The following is a 17,478-nucleotide window of genomic DNA, read 5'->3' as shown; positions in this document are numbered from 1 at the left end:
GGTCTCTCTTGCTCTTCTTGCAAAGTCATTAAGGCCATCATAGGGTTTCACCCTCATGATGTCATCCAATCCCAATTATCCCCTAAATCCTTGACTACAAGCACCCTTCATATATAACTTTGGGGATTAAGTTTCCAATACATAAATCCCACCTAAATTCTGGGACTCACTAAATTCAAATATAGCCATTCTCCAAATCTGTAGCTGCCCCAGGGCAGCCCCTGCACACCTGGGGTTGTCAGAGCTGATCCTCAGGAAAGGACCATCCTTCCTGGAGGAATTGGTCCATGCAGAATGTCAGCATAGGCAGGAGCTCTTTGTGTCCCTACCCCAACCTCTGTCGATGTCAGAGCCACCTGCTTAGGCTTCTTGAGCTTTGGAGGACCTTGTTGTCTGACCTGCTTTGCTTTTGCAGCTTGTGGACTACCGGGCAGAGTTCAGCAAATGGTGGGTGACGGAGTTCAAGACAGTCAAGTTTCCTTCCCAGGGAACCGTCTTTGACTATTACATAGACCCAGAGACCAAGAAATTCGAGCCCTGGTCCAAGCTCATCCCCCAGTTTGAATTCGACCCCGAGATGCCTTTGCAGGTGAGTGTGGCTGAGCAGCCAATGACGGGCCCTCTCCCCTGAGGATCCGCAGCACATTTTAGTGGTCATCTTCTCCTGGTACCCAAGAGTTTGACCTTGCTAGGAACCTGTGGGCCCCAGCTACATGCATTTTCAAATTATAGCTATAATGAAGCCACAGGCTCCCCTAAAGAGCAAACAAATACCAGACCCACCTAGCATCCAGAGAAGAAAGAGATGGTAGGGCCAGAAGATTCTGTAATACATTGGAGAGGCCACGGGGACACAGAAGAAAGCAATAGGTAGAGATGGGATGTTCCTACTGAACCACAGAGAGCCAGGAATGAGTCCAGAGGATAGACTTACTGCTGATATCAGGAAAGACCCTCTGGCCCTACACTTATTTGTTGAGTTCCTCTGTGACAGAAGCCCCTCTTCTGGACTGCTCCAAAACCTGTGTGCTGCTGCACCTGTTTCTCCCTCCAGCCCCTGGCATGCTCTCATGTTTCCTTTACAGGCTTGTTTGGTGCACACCAGTGAGACCATTCGAGTGTGCTACTTCCTGGAGCGGCTCATGGAGCGGCGGCGGCCTGTCATGCTGGTGGGTCCAGCCGGCACAGGCAAATCCGTGCTGGTGACAGCTAAGCTGGCCAGCCTCGACCCCGAGGAATACCTGGTGAAAAACGTGCCTTTCAACTACTACACCACGTCGGCCATGCTGCAGGGTAAGGAGCACAGAGAGGGCTGGGGTGTGGGGTGTCTGTCACCTAACGCGGGCTGGAGCAGATTGTCCTGTGACCACTTGTGGGACATCCTGCATGCACCAGCCCTGCATATTTCCTCCCAAATGCTCCCTCTCACCTCTCCTCTCCTTCCTCTGTCCCACTTTTCCAACACTGTCTCTTTCCCTGCCCTTTCTCCTCACATTCCTCCCTGGCCTGTTGACTTCCTCCAGGGTCAGGTGTTCAGGACAGAGTCCTGCAGTACCCTGATGACACAGCTGAACCCCACTGAAGATCTGCATGGATTTGTAGACTGCAATCCCTGGAAGTATCTCTAGGGATACTTTTATCCACCACTTGTATCTCATAGGTGGGGAAACTGAGGCTCAGGTAAGAGGATGTATGACCCAAGGTCACCACCAAGAAGCAGGGTGCGTGACACACCCAGTCCTCTGAATCCACATGGAGAGCGTGCCTTTCACCACATGTTTACACACTGGGCTCTGAATGGGGATGGGACCTCCAGGTGTGACTTCAGGCTCTGACGCTCACTGCAGATGTTTTCCTCCCCCTCTAGGTGACGCAATTTCCAGGATGGCAGTCAGGGGTGACCGTTGACACCTGGGACAAAGTGCAATTGAGTTAGAAGAGCCTTAATTCTCTATTATAGCAGGGTCTCCTTTTTGACAGAAACACTCAACACGTGTGGGGTCAGCGTCTTGTCACTGTGACCAAAATACCTGACATAAACAATTTAGTGAAGGAAAAGTTTAATTTAGCTCATGGCTTCATGGGTTTCAGTTCGTGGTCAGCTGATTTCCATTGTTTGGGGCCTTAAGTGAGTCAGGACATCATGGTGGAAGAGCATGGTGGAGGAAATTGGCTCAGTTCATGGCAGACACAGTGGTAGCTGGGGGTGGAAAGAGACTAACTTTTAGGGCACACCCCCAGTAACCTACCTCCTCCCACTAGTTAGTACCTCCTAGTAGTCCATTCATCTCTCGATGAATTAGTCCATTGGATGGAGGTCAGAACCCTCATATTCTAATCATGGCCTAAAAACCCTACCTCTGAACCTTCCTGAATTAACTACTATGGTTACACAAGATATTGGAGTATGCTCCAGATCCATATCATAGATATTAACTAAAAACAGCTCTCTTGTGAAGATACATCTGAGCCAATCTTCCAACCAAAGGAGGGGAGAAGTAAAGCAGGGGATAAACGATAAACTGATAAACTCTATCCTTACTTTCCAAACAGCAACAGCCCTGCCCCATTCTCTGTTACTTTCCCTGATCTTTCAGGTGATGCTACAGTAGGTTCTTATGCCTTAATGCAAAATTCATCAAAAGTAAGACATTCCATATATAGTTGTTTGCAAGACTGATCCACTTCAAGCTATGGTTTATAACATGGAAGGTGAGCATGGGGCTTTTTCTCTCTTACTTTATTATCCAAGCCTTGAGCCAACAGACTTGCAAAACAGGCTTCATTTGGACCAAACTTGCTCAGCCTGGACTACTTTGCCCAGTCTTTCTGTGATCTCTGCAGGTGTGAAACCCAGGTCAACAAACAGTGGTGCTATAGTTTTGTCTCAGCTTACACTCTAGTTCCACCAGCTCCCATGAGAAAGACAGCTCACTGTGCTACCCTCCTTCTGCCCAGTTTTGCCAGCTTTTCCAGAATCAGGGTCTAGCCAGCTCCAAATGCTGAAAGGTAGCCGCACTGACTTTGTTCTCTACATCTTTCAGTAGTGAAGTGCCTGACTGTATTGACGTAAGTTCATGCCACCAACCACTTCCCTGTAGTGACAGTGAGACATCATCACCTCTGTCTCAAACTAACTGCTGGGCTTCATCTGCTGTGGGGCTGGTAAAGGTCACACAAGGCCTGTCTCAATCCAGCAGTTCATTGTAGCTCCAACATGAGTGTTAACAAGCATAAGTGAAATGATTGAAGGCTCATGTTGGAATTTCGCTCATTTGTCAAAGAGGTGAGCATCTTCCATCTGAATTCTAAAGGCATAGTTCTTCAATTCTTCATGTTCTTCATAACTGTAACAGCTACAGATATGATGCACTTTTACATTTATTCTGCATTATTAACAATTTCCTCTATCATGATCTTGGGTGTGCAAACCAAATCAAGCCCTTATTTGTAGCATTTACCCATTTCTGTGGTGTAAATAATCCCACCGTGGCCAATTGTAAGCCACCCATGCAATAGCAGTCCACACAGTGTCGGGAAGACATGTACCACAGCATGCCATTCTAAAGTGTTTTCACTTTAGGTATAATAGATGGAAATAACCTCAAGGGCATAGATAATGAAGAAATATGGTAAATTAATTAGGTTGTGATGAGTTTTGAATATTTATCATCATTGCTCTTAATGTAATTTACTTGATTTCATGTTTATTAATTTATTTTTGAAATAACAGCCTTAAAAACCAGGTTACAATATTCCTTTGGTTTCGCCAATCACCTCCAGGAAACTTCTGGTTTCATCTTTACCCCATGAGGTCATCATGCCATGTGGTGTCATGATGTGGTTGGTCACTGTCACCTTAGCACCTAGCCATGGGGGGTAAGAAGACTTGATGGTTCAAATATGAACTGTCTGTCTGCCTCATATAGTTATTCTTTCTTTTTCAAGGAAACCTCTTTGTAAGCCTTCAGTACAACAACTGATTCTATTACCAGCTCTGCTGATTTCCCCCATTCGAACAACTGCTACACCTGCACTCACAGTTATCAACATTCACTAGGTGTATGCCAGGCATTCACCTGGCTTTAGACTTTTACACACCATTTTTTATATACCTATTTAATCTTATTGGGCTATGGGAAATAAATACTTAAATTGCCTCATCTTATAGATGAGGAAACTGAGGCACAGAGAAGTTCAATAAGCTACTGTGCTGCATCCAGTAGCTGGATGAACAAGGCTCTGAACCCAAACTGTCTGAATCCACAGTCTGTGCTCTGAACCACCCAGCTCTGCTGCCTCCCTCCCTGGTAAGAAAGTACCGGAAAGCACAACAAATATCAGATATTATTTATCATTAGTAGTACTGTTCAAGTTTTCCAGCACTGTTCAAATATTCCTATTAAAATGGTTTCATAATGTAAAAAAATAAATAAATAAATAAATTTAAATAGGGGGTACAAATTTTAAGCTAAAGAAGAGGAAAGTAATTATTCACCCTGCCTGGGCCTGTCATCCTCAAGGTCTTGTCATTCTCTCTAACCTAGAGGAAATTTTTCTTTCTTCTTGTTGGAATACAGGAGAATTACTCAACAATGTCCCCAAAATGCTATCAAATAGAGCCAGGATGAAGGTTGGCTGTCACTGTAGCTGGACATGCAACAGAACAGCACCTTTTTTTTTTTTTACATTTTTTATTGGTGCTTTTTAGTTATACATGATAGTAGTGACACTTTCTGTCCCCCATTAATTCCCTAACTAGGAGCTGCAGAGGTAGCCAAAGCCCTAGTATGTCCCAAGGCCATGCAGCAAGAGAAATGCTATGCTCCCTTACCCAGGTCCTCCTTCTTTCTGCTTTATCGCAGTCCAATCATGATTATATGGCTCCTTAGCCTGAAATACTTTATGAGCAAAGAAATGGCAGGAGAAAGGGTGCTACCAACCCTTAGAAAAGGGGGAGCCCAAATCCAGTATCAAGAGGGAATTTTTGGAATTAAGAGGGAGGCGGGAGGGAAAGACAGAAGCAGAGAGAGAAAGAATGAGCTCAAAAGATAGCTGTTCCGGTATCTATTCAGCAAAGAGGTGAACTGGTGCATCTGTTTCATGAACCTATCGCTCTTTTTCCAGCCCAGTGTTTTAGCTGCTGTTTGTACACAAGACCCTGTGTATTTAAGAAAAGACTGAATGTGACATGGCATAGTCTGCTTTAAAAGACAGGTAGCACACCCAGATGGAAGTGCCAAATGTGTGTTTATAATGTGTCTGTAATGAGAGAAAATGGGAAAGGGCCTAATTATTCATTTGACAGAATACTAAACAGCATTCCAAAGAATGAGAAGATTCTGCATGCACTGAGTTGGAGCTATTTCCAAAGTTTTGTTGAGAGAGAAAATGAAGATAGAGAGAGATCTACGTAGTATATTTTAAATCGTATTTTGTTTAAAAAGAAGTATAAAAGTGACTCGTATATTATTTTTAAAATACATATATATAAATTTACATATATGCAACACACATACATATGCTCATACACAAACTTCTGTCTACTTACATACTTATACTTAGATATCGCCAGGACATTTAAAAAGCTGGTAACAGCAGTTGTCCCTGGCAAGGGGAACTAGACATTGAGTGGGATGGGTAATTACTTAAACTTTTTTTAAAACTATGAAATATTTCAAGTGTGCAGAAAAAGTACAGAAAATGATATAACAGATGCCCTTGTACCACTACCAAGATTTAACAGATGCTAAAATTTTGTCATTTTTGCTGTGGTCTTAGTATTGTAAGTACAACTGATCTGCTGCCTCCATCCCTTCGTCCGTCCTGTTCCTCCTTAACGAGAGTACTACAGTCAGTATGCATCATGCCATGCTTAAATTTTTGATACACGTATTTGCTCACGAAATATACAATGTTGTATGTATTTAAGTTTTAAATAAAAGTTAATATCTACTTTGACAGCTTACTTTTTAAATCAGTGTTTTGATACATGCAGATCTACTTTGTTTATTTTTGCTGCGAATTTCATTGTGTGATTATTAAATCACAGCTCATTTATCCATTGTCCTGTTGAAAGGTAGCATCATTTTCTACACATTTTTCTTTTTTAAAAAAAGAATTATTGAATTATAACAGACACACAATAAACTACATATATTTAAAGTGTACAATTTGATGTTTTGAAATATACACTCACAAAATCATCATCATAATTGAAATAATAAACATATTCTTCTCCAAAAGTTTCCTCGAGTAATCCCTTCCTTCCAATTTTTGACATCTTGCCCTGTTCCAGGAAACCCTTGATCTGCTTCCTCTCACAGTAAATCAATTTTTGCATTTTTTTTTACAATTTTATATAATGGAATCATATAATATGCATCTCTTTTTGCCTGCTTTTTTCACTTGGCATGATTCTGAGATTTATCCATGCAGTTGAGTGTCTCAATAGTTCATCCTTGAAGAGTTAAGACAAAATTTGTAAAACACTGAATGATTCCTAGCATACAGTAAGTGCTTCATAAATAGAAGCAATTATTATAATAACATTAACAAAATGCTTCTCAAATTTAAGTGTGTTATACAATAATTTCTAAGTCTCGACTGTCAAAACAAGAAGAACACAAGGAAAACTTCCTTTACTTAAAAAAAAAGAACCTTTAATGAAAACTATGATGCTGAAAAAAATAATAACGTTTTTGGGAGAAACGTTGCAGCTTTCAAATAGGCAATAACTCTACCCAGCAGGTCAATTCCTAGAGATCTCCGGGGGTACATTTTGCAACTCACATATCCTGCTAGCCCAGCAAATATAATTTTCCTCAACATCAGATGGTCTTTTATTACAGACCAGGCAGCTGCTTGGTAATACCTGCATCTCACCTCTGTTTCACATCCCGTTCTGGAGTCTCCCTTGAGTGCTTGTGTAACCACAAATTCACAACTCTTTGAAATACAAATAAAGGCTGTGCTTCAGGCACTGGATTAGCTCCCCAGCATAGACTGTATAAACTTTATTTAACATTTACAATATGTCCACCCTTTGCTAGGGGATTTACCCCCTTTAGTTCATTTAATCCTTCCCAATTTATGAGACTCACTATCTGTAATGCTTTGGGCTGCAAGTAGCAGAAAATCTGGGGCTAGTGGCATAGGAAGAGATCTTTGTTCACACAACAGGAAGTCTGAAGGTAAGCAGTTACAAACTCTAGATCAACTTAAAATTGAAACATTTCATATTCCCGTGGCTGTTCCTTCAAAGTGGTAGAATGGTTGCTGCTTCAGCCATCACATCTGCATTCAAAATGGGGGGGGGGGGGCGAAATAAAGAAGAAAAATAATGTGCCTGTCAAGAAATGATATCTCTCCAGGAACTTCATAGATTTACACCTGTGTCTTACTGTTCAACTGTGTCACATGAGCGCCCCAGATGAAAAGGCATCAAAGAGAATGAGGCTCGGCATTCTGTCCATCATCGGATCTGATGATACTTGTCATTTTCACAAGATGAACAAATGAGGCTTCAAGGTGTTCCCTGGCTTCCCTCAGAGTTACCCTGTGAGTTAATAGCAAAGCTGTCTTACTCCATCAAGCTAAATGGACCTTCTGTTTTCATAAGGCTGTAAGGTGTTCCTCTTCCTTTCCAAAATAGAATGCCAACTTTGCTTCTGCACATCTGGTGTGTAGACACATGGCCATCTTGCTCTTTGACAGCAAATATTTATAACAAATCATTATTGAAAAACTCGATTTTTGACTCATTAAAACCTTGGATTGACTACTCTCCAACATATGCACAAACCGCAGATTAATAACAACGATATCTTCAGTTGAGAGAGGCAGAGATTTGTATGCATCCACCAATCCACCAGCTTCCCTGAAGTCCACAAACACAATTACAGTGTTTTTATTCCTTTCACTGAGTTACAATTCAGTGGTCCACCCTTGGGTTTCATTGAGGGTGACTATGATCCAAAGTCCTTTTACACTATAACTTCTGTAAAGTCTCAGTTGATACTGTAAGTATCCATATATGATTTACAGCAGCAATCCGGGACGACATGGTTACTTTAATTAAACAGAAATTTAGTTCTGACTTTCAAATAAGCAGTTCATAAAGGAAAATGTGAGATAAATGTTTATGTGGTTACAATCAGTATGTCATCCTGGATTACTGGTGCAAATAAATTTCCTCTCATTCCATGCTGTTTTGCAATCCCTTTTTTGTCTTTAATTGGCCTGTTTTATGTTTCTTCAGATACTTTAATCTCTCCTCGTTCTTTGTGAACATGTAAATAGTATTTTTAAAATAATAGAACTTGCAAAGATCTACAAACAGAATAGTTTAGCAACAGAAAAGGAGAAACAAAGAATTTGGTTAAGGCATTCATGGGCTTATGGTTTAGTTGTAAGGGGAAAGGGCTCATCCTAAATTATCTTGCCATCCAACTGTGATTTGAATTATTAGTTCAACAAATAGTTGAGTGCTTAATTACACTAATTAGAGAAGAGCTCAGATGTCTGGAACTGTATATAAAATAAATCTCTGTAACCTGTCCATTAAAAGCTAAGGCCAGACAGTACTCTATAAGATATAATCAAACTCTTAGCTTCAAAGTGAGATTTTACGTTATTACAGATAGATCACTCTCTTGTCACTGAATGTCTTCCAAAAAGAAGATCACACACACCAAAGTTAAATTATCCATGATTTATCATCTAGTGAGCAAGACTTTCTGCTTGGAATTGTAGGGGGTTCAAAATAAAATAAAATTGAAAACACACATTTCAGACAATAGAGAAATAATTTCATACATTTTGATGCATCCAAATTTTGAAACACAATGTGACAAAATTGTGTTTTAAGAGGGTATTTATTATCATATAAAAGGTTTAAAATATATTAAATAAAAATAAAAACATATACAAGCAGTATATTCAGTTTCATTCTGTTTTGTAGAGGAAAAAATCTAACAGGAAAAAGCAACTAGAATGAAATACACCAAAACATTGAAAATAATGTTAAGTGCTAGGTGACAGAATTATGGCCAGTTGTCACTTTCATCATTGTTCTTCTATGCTTTCTAATCTCTCTTAAATGAATATGTATAAATTTTATAATCATGAAAAGTATACTATTTTTAAAAGAATAAATACAAAGCCCTTGCAATATGACTGAAATGTCTTAACACATGAAGAATTAGATAATATGAAAGGAAAATAGTTTGAAGCATTGTTTGTGCATTACAATAATGTACACAAATCCTGCTTTGCAAAAAAGACATGATTAATTATTAATAATATCTATAAAAAATCTGCAATGAATTAACTAAACTGAGAATTTCTCAAGGGCAGAAGCCATATTGCAGTAATTAATGTTTAAGAAGTGATTTGTAATCGTGGTTACGTGAAGTCCCACAGCCAGGCCGACTTGGCTTAAAATCCAAGTTTTGTCACTTGGTAGTTTGACCTTGAATAAAATCCCTTAATTTCTCTAAACCTCTTTTTTCATTTCCTAAGAGAGGTTTCAGAGGTAATGAAAATATATCATGGGGCTGTTTGAGGGGTTCGTGGTTTAGCCCATGTCCAGTACTTACTACAGATGGGTCCCTAGTAGTGCTGCATGAATGAATGAATGAACTGCTCTCAAGTTCACAGGCAGGGAACCAGTGAGACTAGAATGGTCAGGAACAGCTTGGAGAGTGTTGGGACATGAGGGCTTACGTGGGCTCTCCTGCCCAGTGAGATGAAGACACATTAGAATCAGTATCTAAACACTTGGATTCTATTCCAGCAAGGTATTAAACCTGCCTTAGCCTCTTTGTTCTTGTTATGGTTTAGATATGGGGTATCCCCCAAAAGCTCCTGTGTGAGACAATGTAAGAATATTCAGAGATTAAATAACTAGTTTATGAGAGCTGTAATCTAATCAGTGGATTAATCCACTGATGTGGATTAATTTGGTGATACGCGTAAGCAGCAGGTTGTTTATGGCTGAAGAAAGTAGTTCACTGGGGGCATGCCTTTGGGGTGTATATTTTGTCCCTGGTGAGCAGATCTCTCTCTCTTGGCTTGCTCATTGCCATGTCCTGAGCTGCTTCCCTTCTGCCATGATGTTCTGCCTTACCGAGGCCCAAAGCTCTGAAGTCAGCTAACTGCAAACTGAGCCTCTGAAACTAGGAGCCACCGCAAACCTTTCCTCCTCTAAGTTGTTCTTGTGAGGTCTTTTGGTCCCAGCAACTAACTAAAGCCATCCTTCATTGCACTAGAGAAATAACGACTTTCTTTGCCTATTTCATGTGGCTTGTTTTAACAATGAAATGCATTCATTCATTCCTTAATTTACCAACTCATTTCTGAGCATTCTATTCTGTGTCACTTTCTAAGTCCTGGAGGTCAAGATATGGAGAAAAAAAAAAGAATAATCCCTGTTTTCATGGAGTTTCAGTTCTAGTATGGAGGAGGTAGGTGAGATGATAGACAAGATAAATAAAAGGTATAAGATATTAATCGGTGATATTATGAAGAAATCAAAGCAGGGGCCCCGGAGAGGTGGGAGTTGATTTTTGGATAGAGTACCAGGAAAGTCTTACCAGAAAAAAAAGGGAGGGGGGCCTTTGGATAAGTAAGTGAAGGAGCAAACTGTGCTGGCATTTGGAAGAAGAGGATCCCGGGCAGAAGGAAACCATCAGAGGAAAGGCCCTGGGGCAGTAAATCAATGAGTACATCAGGAGCAGGTTGGCTGGAGCGATAGGAGAGAAAAACAGAAGAAAGTTTTATTGTTTTTGTAATTTTTTTATTTGTTCTTTTTATTTATACATGACAGTAGAGTGTATTTTGACGTACCATGCATACATGGAGTATAACTTCCCATTCTTGTGGTTGCACATGATGTGGAGTTACAATGGTCGTGTATTCATATATGAGCATGGGAAAGTTATGTCTGATTCATTCTGCTGTTTTTCCCATTCCCATCCCCCCCAACCTATCCAATTCTGTGAATCTCTACTCCTCCTTCCCCCCTCCCCCCACCCCCACCCCCATTGTGAGTCAGCATCCATATATCAGAAAGAACATTCGGCCTTTGGGGGGGATTGGCTTATTTCACTTAGCACAATAGTCTCCATTTCTGTCCATTTACTGGAAAAATACCATCATTTCATTGTTCTTTGTGGCTGAGTAATATTCCATTGTGTATCCATTCATCTGTTGAAGGGCATCTAGGTTGGTTCCATAAGTTAGCTATTGGGAATTGAGATGCTATGAACATTGATGTGGCTGTGTCACTATAGTATGCTTATTTTAAGACCTTTGGGTATATACCAAGGAGTGGGATAACTGGGTCAAATGGTAGCTCCATTCCAAGATTTCTAAGGAATCTCCATACTGCTTTCCAGAGTGGTTGCACAAATTTGCAGTCCCACCAGCAATATAGGAGTGTGCCTTTTTCTCCACATCCTCGCCAACATTTATTGTGCTTGTATTCATGATAATTGCCATTCTCACTATAGACAAAAATCTCAGTGTAGTTTTAATTTGCATTTATCTAATTGCTAGAGATGTTGAACATTTATATATATATATATATATATATATATATATATATATATATATATATATATATATATAGACCATTCGTATTTATCCTTCTGTAAAATATCTGTTCAGTGCCATTGCCTGTTTATTGATTGGGTCATTTGAGTTTGGGGTGTTAAGTTTTTCTGAGTTCTTTATGTATCCTGGAATTAATGCTCTATCTGAGGTGTAGATTTACAGATTTTCTCCCATCCTGTAGGCTCTCTGTTCACATTCTTGATTGTTTCCTTTGCTGTGAAGAAGCTTTTAGTTTATAAGTCCTATTTACTAACTCTTGATTTTACTTTTTGTATTTTAGGAGTCTTGTTGAGGAAGTCAGTTCCTAAGTTGACATAGTGGAGATTTGGTCCTACTTTTACTTCTAGTAGGCACAGGGTCTCTGGTCTAATGTCTAGGTCCTTGATTCACCTTGAGTTGAGTTTTGTGCATGGTGAGAGATAGGGATCTCATTTCACTTTGCTACATATGGATTTCCAGTTTTCCCAGCACCATTTGTGGAAGAGGCTATCTTTTCTCTAATGTGTGTTCCTGGTACCTTTGTCTAGGATGAGATAACTGTATTCATGTGGGTTTGTCTCTATTCCACTGGTCTTCATGTCTGTTTTGGCACCAATACCATGCCTTTTTTGTTAATACAGCCCTGTAGTATAATTTAAGGTCTGGTATTGTGACAGAAGCAAGTTTTAAACACAGAAATAACCAGACTGGCTTTTCTCTCCATCTGAGATGAGGTGTCATGGAGATCCTTAAGCAGGAGCCTGGCATGATCTGGCCCACACTTCATGAAGGTACCCCATCTGCAGCTTTGAGGATACAGTGGAGCAAGGAGTCCAGAGGAAAGGCAGGGAGATCATTGGGGAGGATGTCATAGCTATCAGGTGAGAGCCGATAGACAGGACAATAGCCACAGAGAGGGGGACATGAGGTAAAGGAGAATCCACTTTGGAAATTCAATTGCTCTTCACATGGAGCCTGGGGAATGGCATGAATAAATCACAGACCCTGGTGGCGCAGATGGCACTGCTTCAAGTGGCCACAGGCTGAACTCAGTCATTCCATACAGGTCTCAAGGAGAAATTTCCTAAGAACATACGTATGAACTGAGGGCCTGGGTATAATGGGGTCTCCAGACTTGTTTGTGATGATCGGAATTCAGCCAGAAATGCAGTAAGAAGGTCACGTTGCTTCTTACCTCAGGCCTTCAACCGCAAAACTTTTTCTCAACTTAAACTCTCCCTACTCCTCCAGTTGCAGCTGGAGAAAGAACATATCATGTCATTCCATCTCAGACTCGATGCAGAGCAGACTTGGTGAAAAAGGGATCACAACTGTGTCCGCCTTTCCTAGGTTTCTCTGGAGAACTTCCCATCATCCGTTTGAGATAATCCCGTGCACTCCAAGGCCACTTCTTGCTAAATGACACATTTTTTTTTCTCCTGAACAATTCTTTTGATGCATTAAGAGCTTAATCAACCAAAATTACAGGGTGTGCTTAATTCCAGGGCTTGATTTGAATATCATTGCCTTGGGAGGAGGAGAAAGTGAGCCTTCCTAAATTGAGAATTTCCTGTTGGCCGGACTGTTCCCCAAAGCATGTCCTTGGCAGCCCATTAATTACATTTTATGTTGACAGATCTCATATATAGTTGTTATATCTTTAGGGGGTACAAAGGTGTTGGGTGATTAATTGGTTGATAGCGTATGTTAATTGAATGCTAATTAAATTTAAATTTAATTCATATTTGCAACACTTAATTGAACATAGGGCCAGGAAATTAGAATATTCAAGCTTCTTGAAGGAACTTGTCTTTCTATCTGTCACCTTCCTATGTCTATTGACACTCCCTCCTTGTTTACAAACTTGTTTTTCAAGAGAAGAAATCAGACAGTTCCTAGCGCTTCCAGCTGTAATAAAAAAGTGTTGGTTCTTTCAATCTATAAATATTTAATTACTTCACTGGAAAAAAAAAGATATCTTTCCCCACCCTGTTACTTTAGTTTGTTCTAAACAAGTCTGGTCAGGCTGGAAACTGTGCTGATTCCTTCCCTTTGGTTTGATAATTGAAGAAACAAGTCCAAAAGAAAGTCTCCTCACTTAGACTCCAGAAAGGCACGTGACAGGGGCCCAGAATGCTGAGGGCAGGGGAGGGGGCTATTCATGACACTGGAGGCATCCAAGAAATTCTCTGAATATCATTGGGAAACCACTGGGTGAACTCTCTGCAAAACTGTTGGCAAAAGAGCCAACGGTTCCTCTCTTACAGCCTCGTGGTGGAAGGGGCTAGATCTAATCCTGGCATAGGAGCCCCTTTGCTACCTTGGGTGGAAAGAACAGGTCCACTCAGGATCCAGTTATTTGAAGATTTCCTGGGGTACCTGGCCTTGGGACTATGAGGGTATCTTCAATTCCTAATCTCAAAAAAAATGAAAATATTAAGCCAGAGAGAAGCAGGAACTTTGAAGTTTAACTGTTCTGGTTTGTATCTAGGCTCTCCCTTAGAAGCATTGCTTAGTTCTTCTGAAATGGGAAACTTTAATGTCATGTATAAGAATTAAATGAGATAATAAGTATTGGTTGAAACCTAGCACAGCACTTGTATAGTAAGACGTTCAACACCTGGTAGGTGTCGTCATCATCCCTGCCTAGTAATCTCCACTTCACTTCTGGTCCTGTGGAAAGCCTGAACCTAGTACCAGCAGGTGTGGGTGTGGGTGTCTGCACACACATGCATCCTATACGTGCAACGCCCATGTCTCATTCTCAACCTTTGTGCTGTCTCAGTAGTGGCCTCTGAGGCTTGACCCTCCTTCTCTCACTCACTGCATCTCTCCTCAGCTGTCCTGGAGAAACCTCTAGAAAAGAAGGCTGGCAGGAATTATGGCCCTCCCGGCAACAAGAAGCTTGTCTATTTCATCGATGACATGAACATGCCAGAGGTGGACGCCTATGGGACAGTGCAGCCCCACACTGTCATCAGGCAGCATCTAGATTACGGGCACTGGTAAGAGGACAGGCAAGGGGTGAGGGGGGGCAAAACGTAAGGCCAGCTTGGGGGCCACTCACTCTTGGGATGAAATAGCAAATCTCAGTTCCACTCTGGGGCCAGATGAGAGTCTCAGGGGTCAGCCACACTCCTTATAGGATTCTCTGTTCCTCTGGAGTACTCTTTCAAACAAGGACACATAGGTCCGAGTGAAAATTAGGCCAGAGGATGTACTATTCTCTCAGCTAAGAAAGAAACCTGTTATTTCTTTAAAACTCATCTCAGTAATGGCTAGACATTGCAAAAGGTGTCTGTTTTGGGGGAGCAAAAGATGGGGAAATGGAGGTTGAATTTTTTCTTTCTTTTCTTTTTCTCTTTCTTTCTTTCTTTCTTTCTTTTTTTTTTTTTTTTTTTGTACTATAAATTGAACTCAGGAGCACTTAGCCACTGAGCCACATCCCCATGTCTCTTTAGTTTTTATTTTGAGACAGGGTCTTGCTAACTTGCTTAAGACCTTGCTAAATTGCTAAGGCTGGCTTTGAACCCTCCATGTTCCTGCCTCAGTGTGGGGAGCCATTCTGACACGTGATTGGGTGACTCCCGTTAAGGGCCTGAGGCGCTTTGGCTCTGTCGAAGCTTTCCCGACCCTTTCCTGATGAGACAGCCCATCCGTGTGGGGGTGTGCCTGACCACTGATCCCGGGGACCCAATCACTGACCCTGACCTTGGAGTACAGCCCCTCCTCAACCTTCATTGGATGGAATTCTCCCCTGAATCTCTTGTTCCCCAAATAAAAGGCTACTCCCCGGCGTGTTCGCTCTCTCTCTCTCCTGCTAGCCCTGAGTAATCCTCGCTGCCCTGCTGGGCGGCTAGAGGTGGGAACCAGAGAGGTGAGCCGTCTCGGACCTAGCAATATAAATAAGGTAACTGGTCTGTGTGTTTTATTTTGATCTCTTCTAACTAACTTAATGCCTAGAACCTCATTAATGAAACCACTGCGCAGGCCGCGTGGTAGACCTCAGTGTCCCAAGCCACTGGGATTATAGGCATGATTCACCACACCTGGCAAGAGGTTGGCTTTTATCAGTGCCTGCTGTATGTACATCTGGAAATATCACACTGAATCCCATTAATATGAATAATTAATACGTGTTAATAAAATGTTTTTAAAATAAGCCCAAGGGATAACTTAAAATAAAAAAGAAAGGAAAAGACTCATTTCAGAAGTTGCATTCTTCAGAGGCTTTCCCGAAGTGGGTGGGGAGGTAGTTAAGATAACTAGTTTTACTTTAGATTCATGATCACAAATCTTAAAGGGGAGGTAGGAGCTTCCTGGAAATGCTACTATATTGTCTTACCTGTGTCTCTCAGAAATATCCGTTTCACACCATCTCCAACTTTCACACCTCCAACTTCCTACTCCACCTCAGTGGGTGATGTGGCCCTCTCAGCACTGAGACTAACTCCATTTCTTATTTCCACATCTGTACAACTTACTGCATCTTCCTGCATCCTGTGCTCTGCCCTCCTGTTCCCTCTTACCTAAGGCTAAACTAGCCACCGCGACATGGCTCTGCTGTCTCCCACTCCCCAAATCCTCGCTTCCTCAACTAGTCTTCTATCTCTTTGCTGGTTCCTTCATGTTATCTGAACTTGCACAGACTTCTTCTACTATGTTGTAAAAAAACAAAAACAAAGCAATCCTCATACTCGATTACCATTCTGTCTACCTCCCTCTGCATAACCAACTTCTCTTGTCTGTTTCTACTTCCTACTTTCCCACTCACCCCTTAACCCACATTATCTGATTTCTGTTCCCTCTACTTTACTGAGCCTTTCTTGCTGAACCACTCACTGCATTTATTTATTTATTTATTTAATTTTTTTTTTTTTTTTTTTTGCAAAACCAGAGCGGCCCTTTTGGAGTTCTGTCTTTCTTACTCTCTCTGCACTTGGTGTAGATGACCACACTCTCCTTTTGGAAATATGGGCTTCCTTTGCCCCCTGGGCTACCACATGCCCCTGATTTGCCTCGTCTCTCTTAATCCAGTTCTATTATCTCTTTTTTTCGATATGATTTCTAGAGAGATTCTCAGAAATTTGTGTTAGGTACTTATCTCGTCTCCATCTCCATCAGGGGATCTGGGTTTTGTCTGTTTTTCTACCCAAGCGTATGAGTGATAGGGCACATCCTACTTAACTCCTTGCAATGCTCACCTGCACAGGCCCTCCCACAACTCTCACTGGAATTTTCTGAATCTTCCAGGTATGATCGGAGCAAGCTGTCCCTGAAGGAGGTCATGAATGTACAATATGTTTCCTGCATGAATCCTACGGCCGGCAGCTTCACCATCAACCCACGGCTTCAGGTAGGGTGGCCACCAAGTAAAGTGGTATGTGGTCCTAACATCACCTTATCAGGACTCAGAAGTGATTACTGTTCAGCCTCTCAAAATGGTTAATCAGGACGCCAACATGCATTTCTAGTGGGACAGGGAAACTCCTAGGCCCAGAGTCACAAAGCTTTTAGAGATAGAAGAGGTCATGGGGTTCATTTGATTCGACTCCTTCATTCCTGAGATGGGGCAACTTCAGAGGTCATATGGACACTTGGTATCACGTTCAGATTTGGACTCTGTTTTCCTGTTACCTTGTGTACCCATCTTTGATCAAAGATCCACCACAGCCATTGATTCCCCCAATCATTTTACATTCAACCTAAATTTGGGGGTTGTGTGAAATACGTGACCAAGATGTAGCATTTTGAGCGCTTTTAAGAATTCTCCGTTATTTTTTCCTAGTCTAGAAGTGGTGATTTTTTATTTACTTATTTTTAGTTGTAGATGGACACAGTACCTTTATTTTTATAATGTGGTGCTGAGGATCGAACCCAGGG

At 41.4% G+C, this 17,478-nt stretch overlaps 1 protein-coding gene across 2 annotated transcripts in view; it reads left to right on the top strand.

Moving 5' to 3' along the window:
• DNAH9 (dynein axonemal heavy chain 9) overlaps window positions 1–17,478 on the top strand; it is a gene marked incomplete at both ends in the record, with an annotated part of 338,928 nt that overhangs the window by 166,195 nt on the left and 155,255 nt on the right. For both annotated transcript variants that reach the window (XM_081272229.1, XM_081272228.1), the window contains 4 exons: window positions 416–589; window positions 1,086–1,293; window positions 14,435–14,600; window positions 16,849–16,951. In XM_081272229.1, the coding sequence (XP_081128355.1) occupies window positions 416–589; window positions 1,086–1,293; window positions 14,435–14,600; window positions 16,849–16,951 (651 nt within the window). The remainder of the gene's footprint in view (window positions 1–415; window positions 590–1,085; window positions 1,294–14,434; window positions 14,601–16,848; window positions 16,952–17,478) is intronic.

This window comes from Spermophilus citellus, assembly GCF_964194105.1.
Source record: "Spermophilus citellus genome assembly, chromosome: 17".
NCBI classification, from domain to species: Eukaryota; Metazoa; Chordata; class Mammalia; order Rodentia; family Sciuridae; genus Spermophilus; species Spermophilus citellus.
This window is presented reverse-complemented; position numbering and strand designations above follow the sequence as displayed.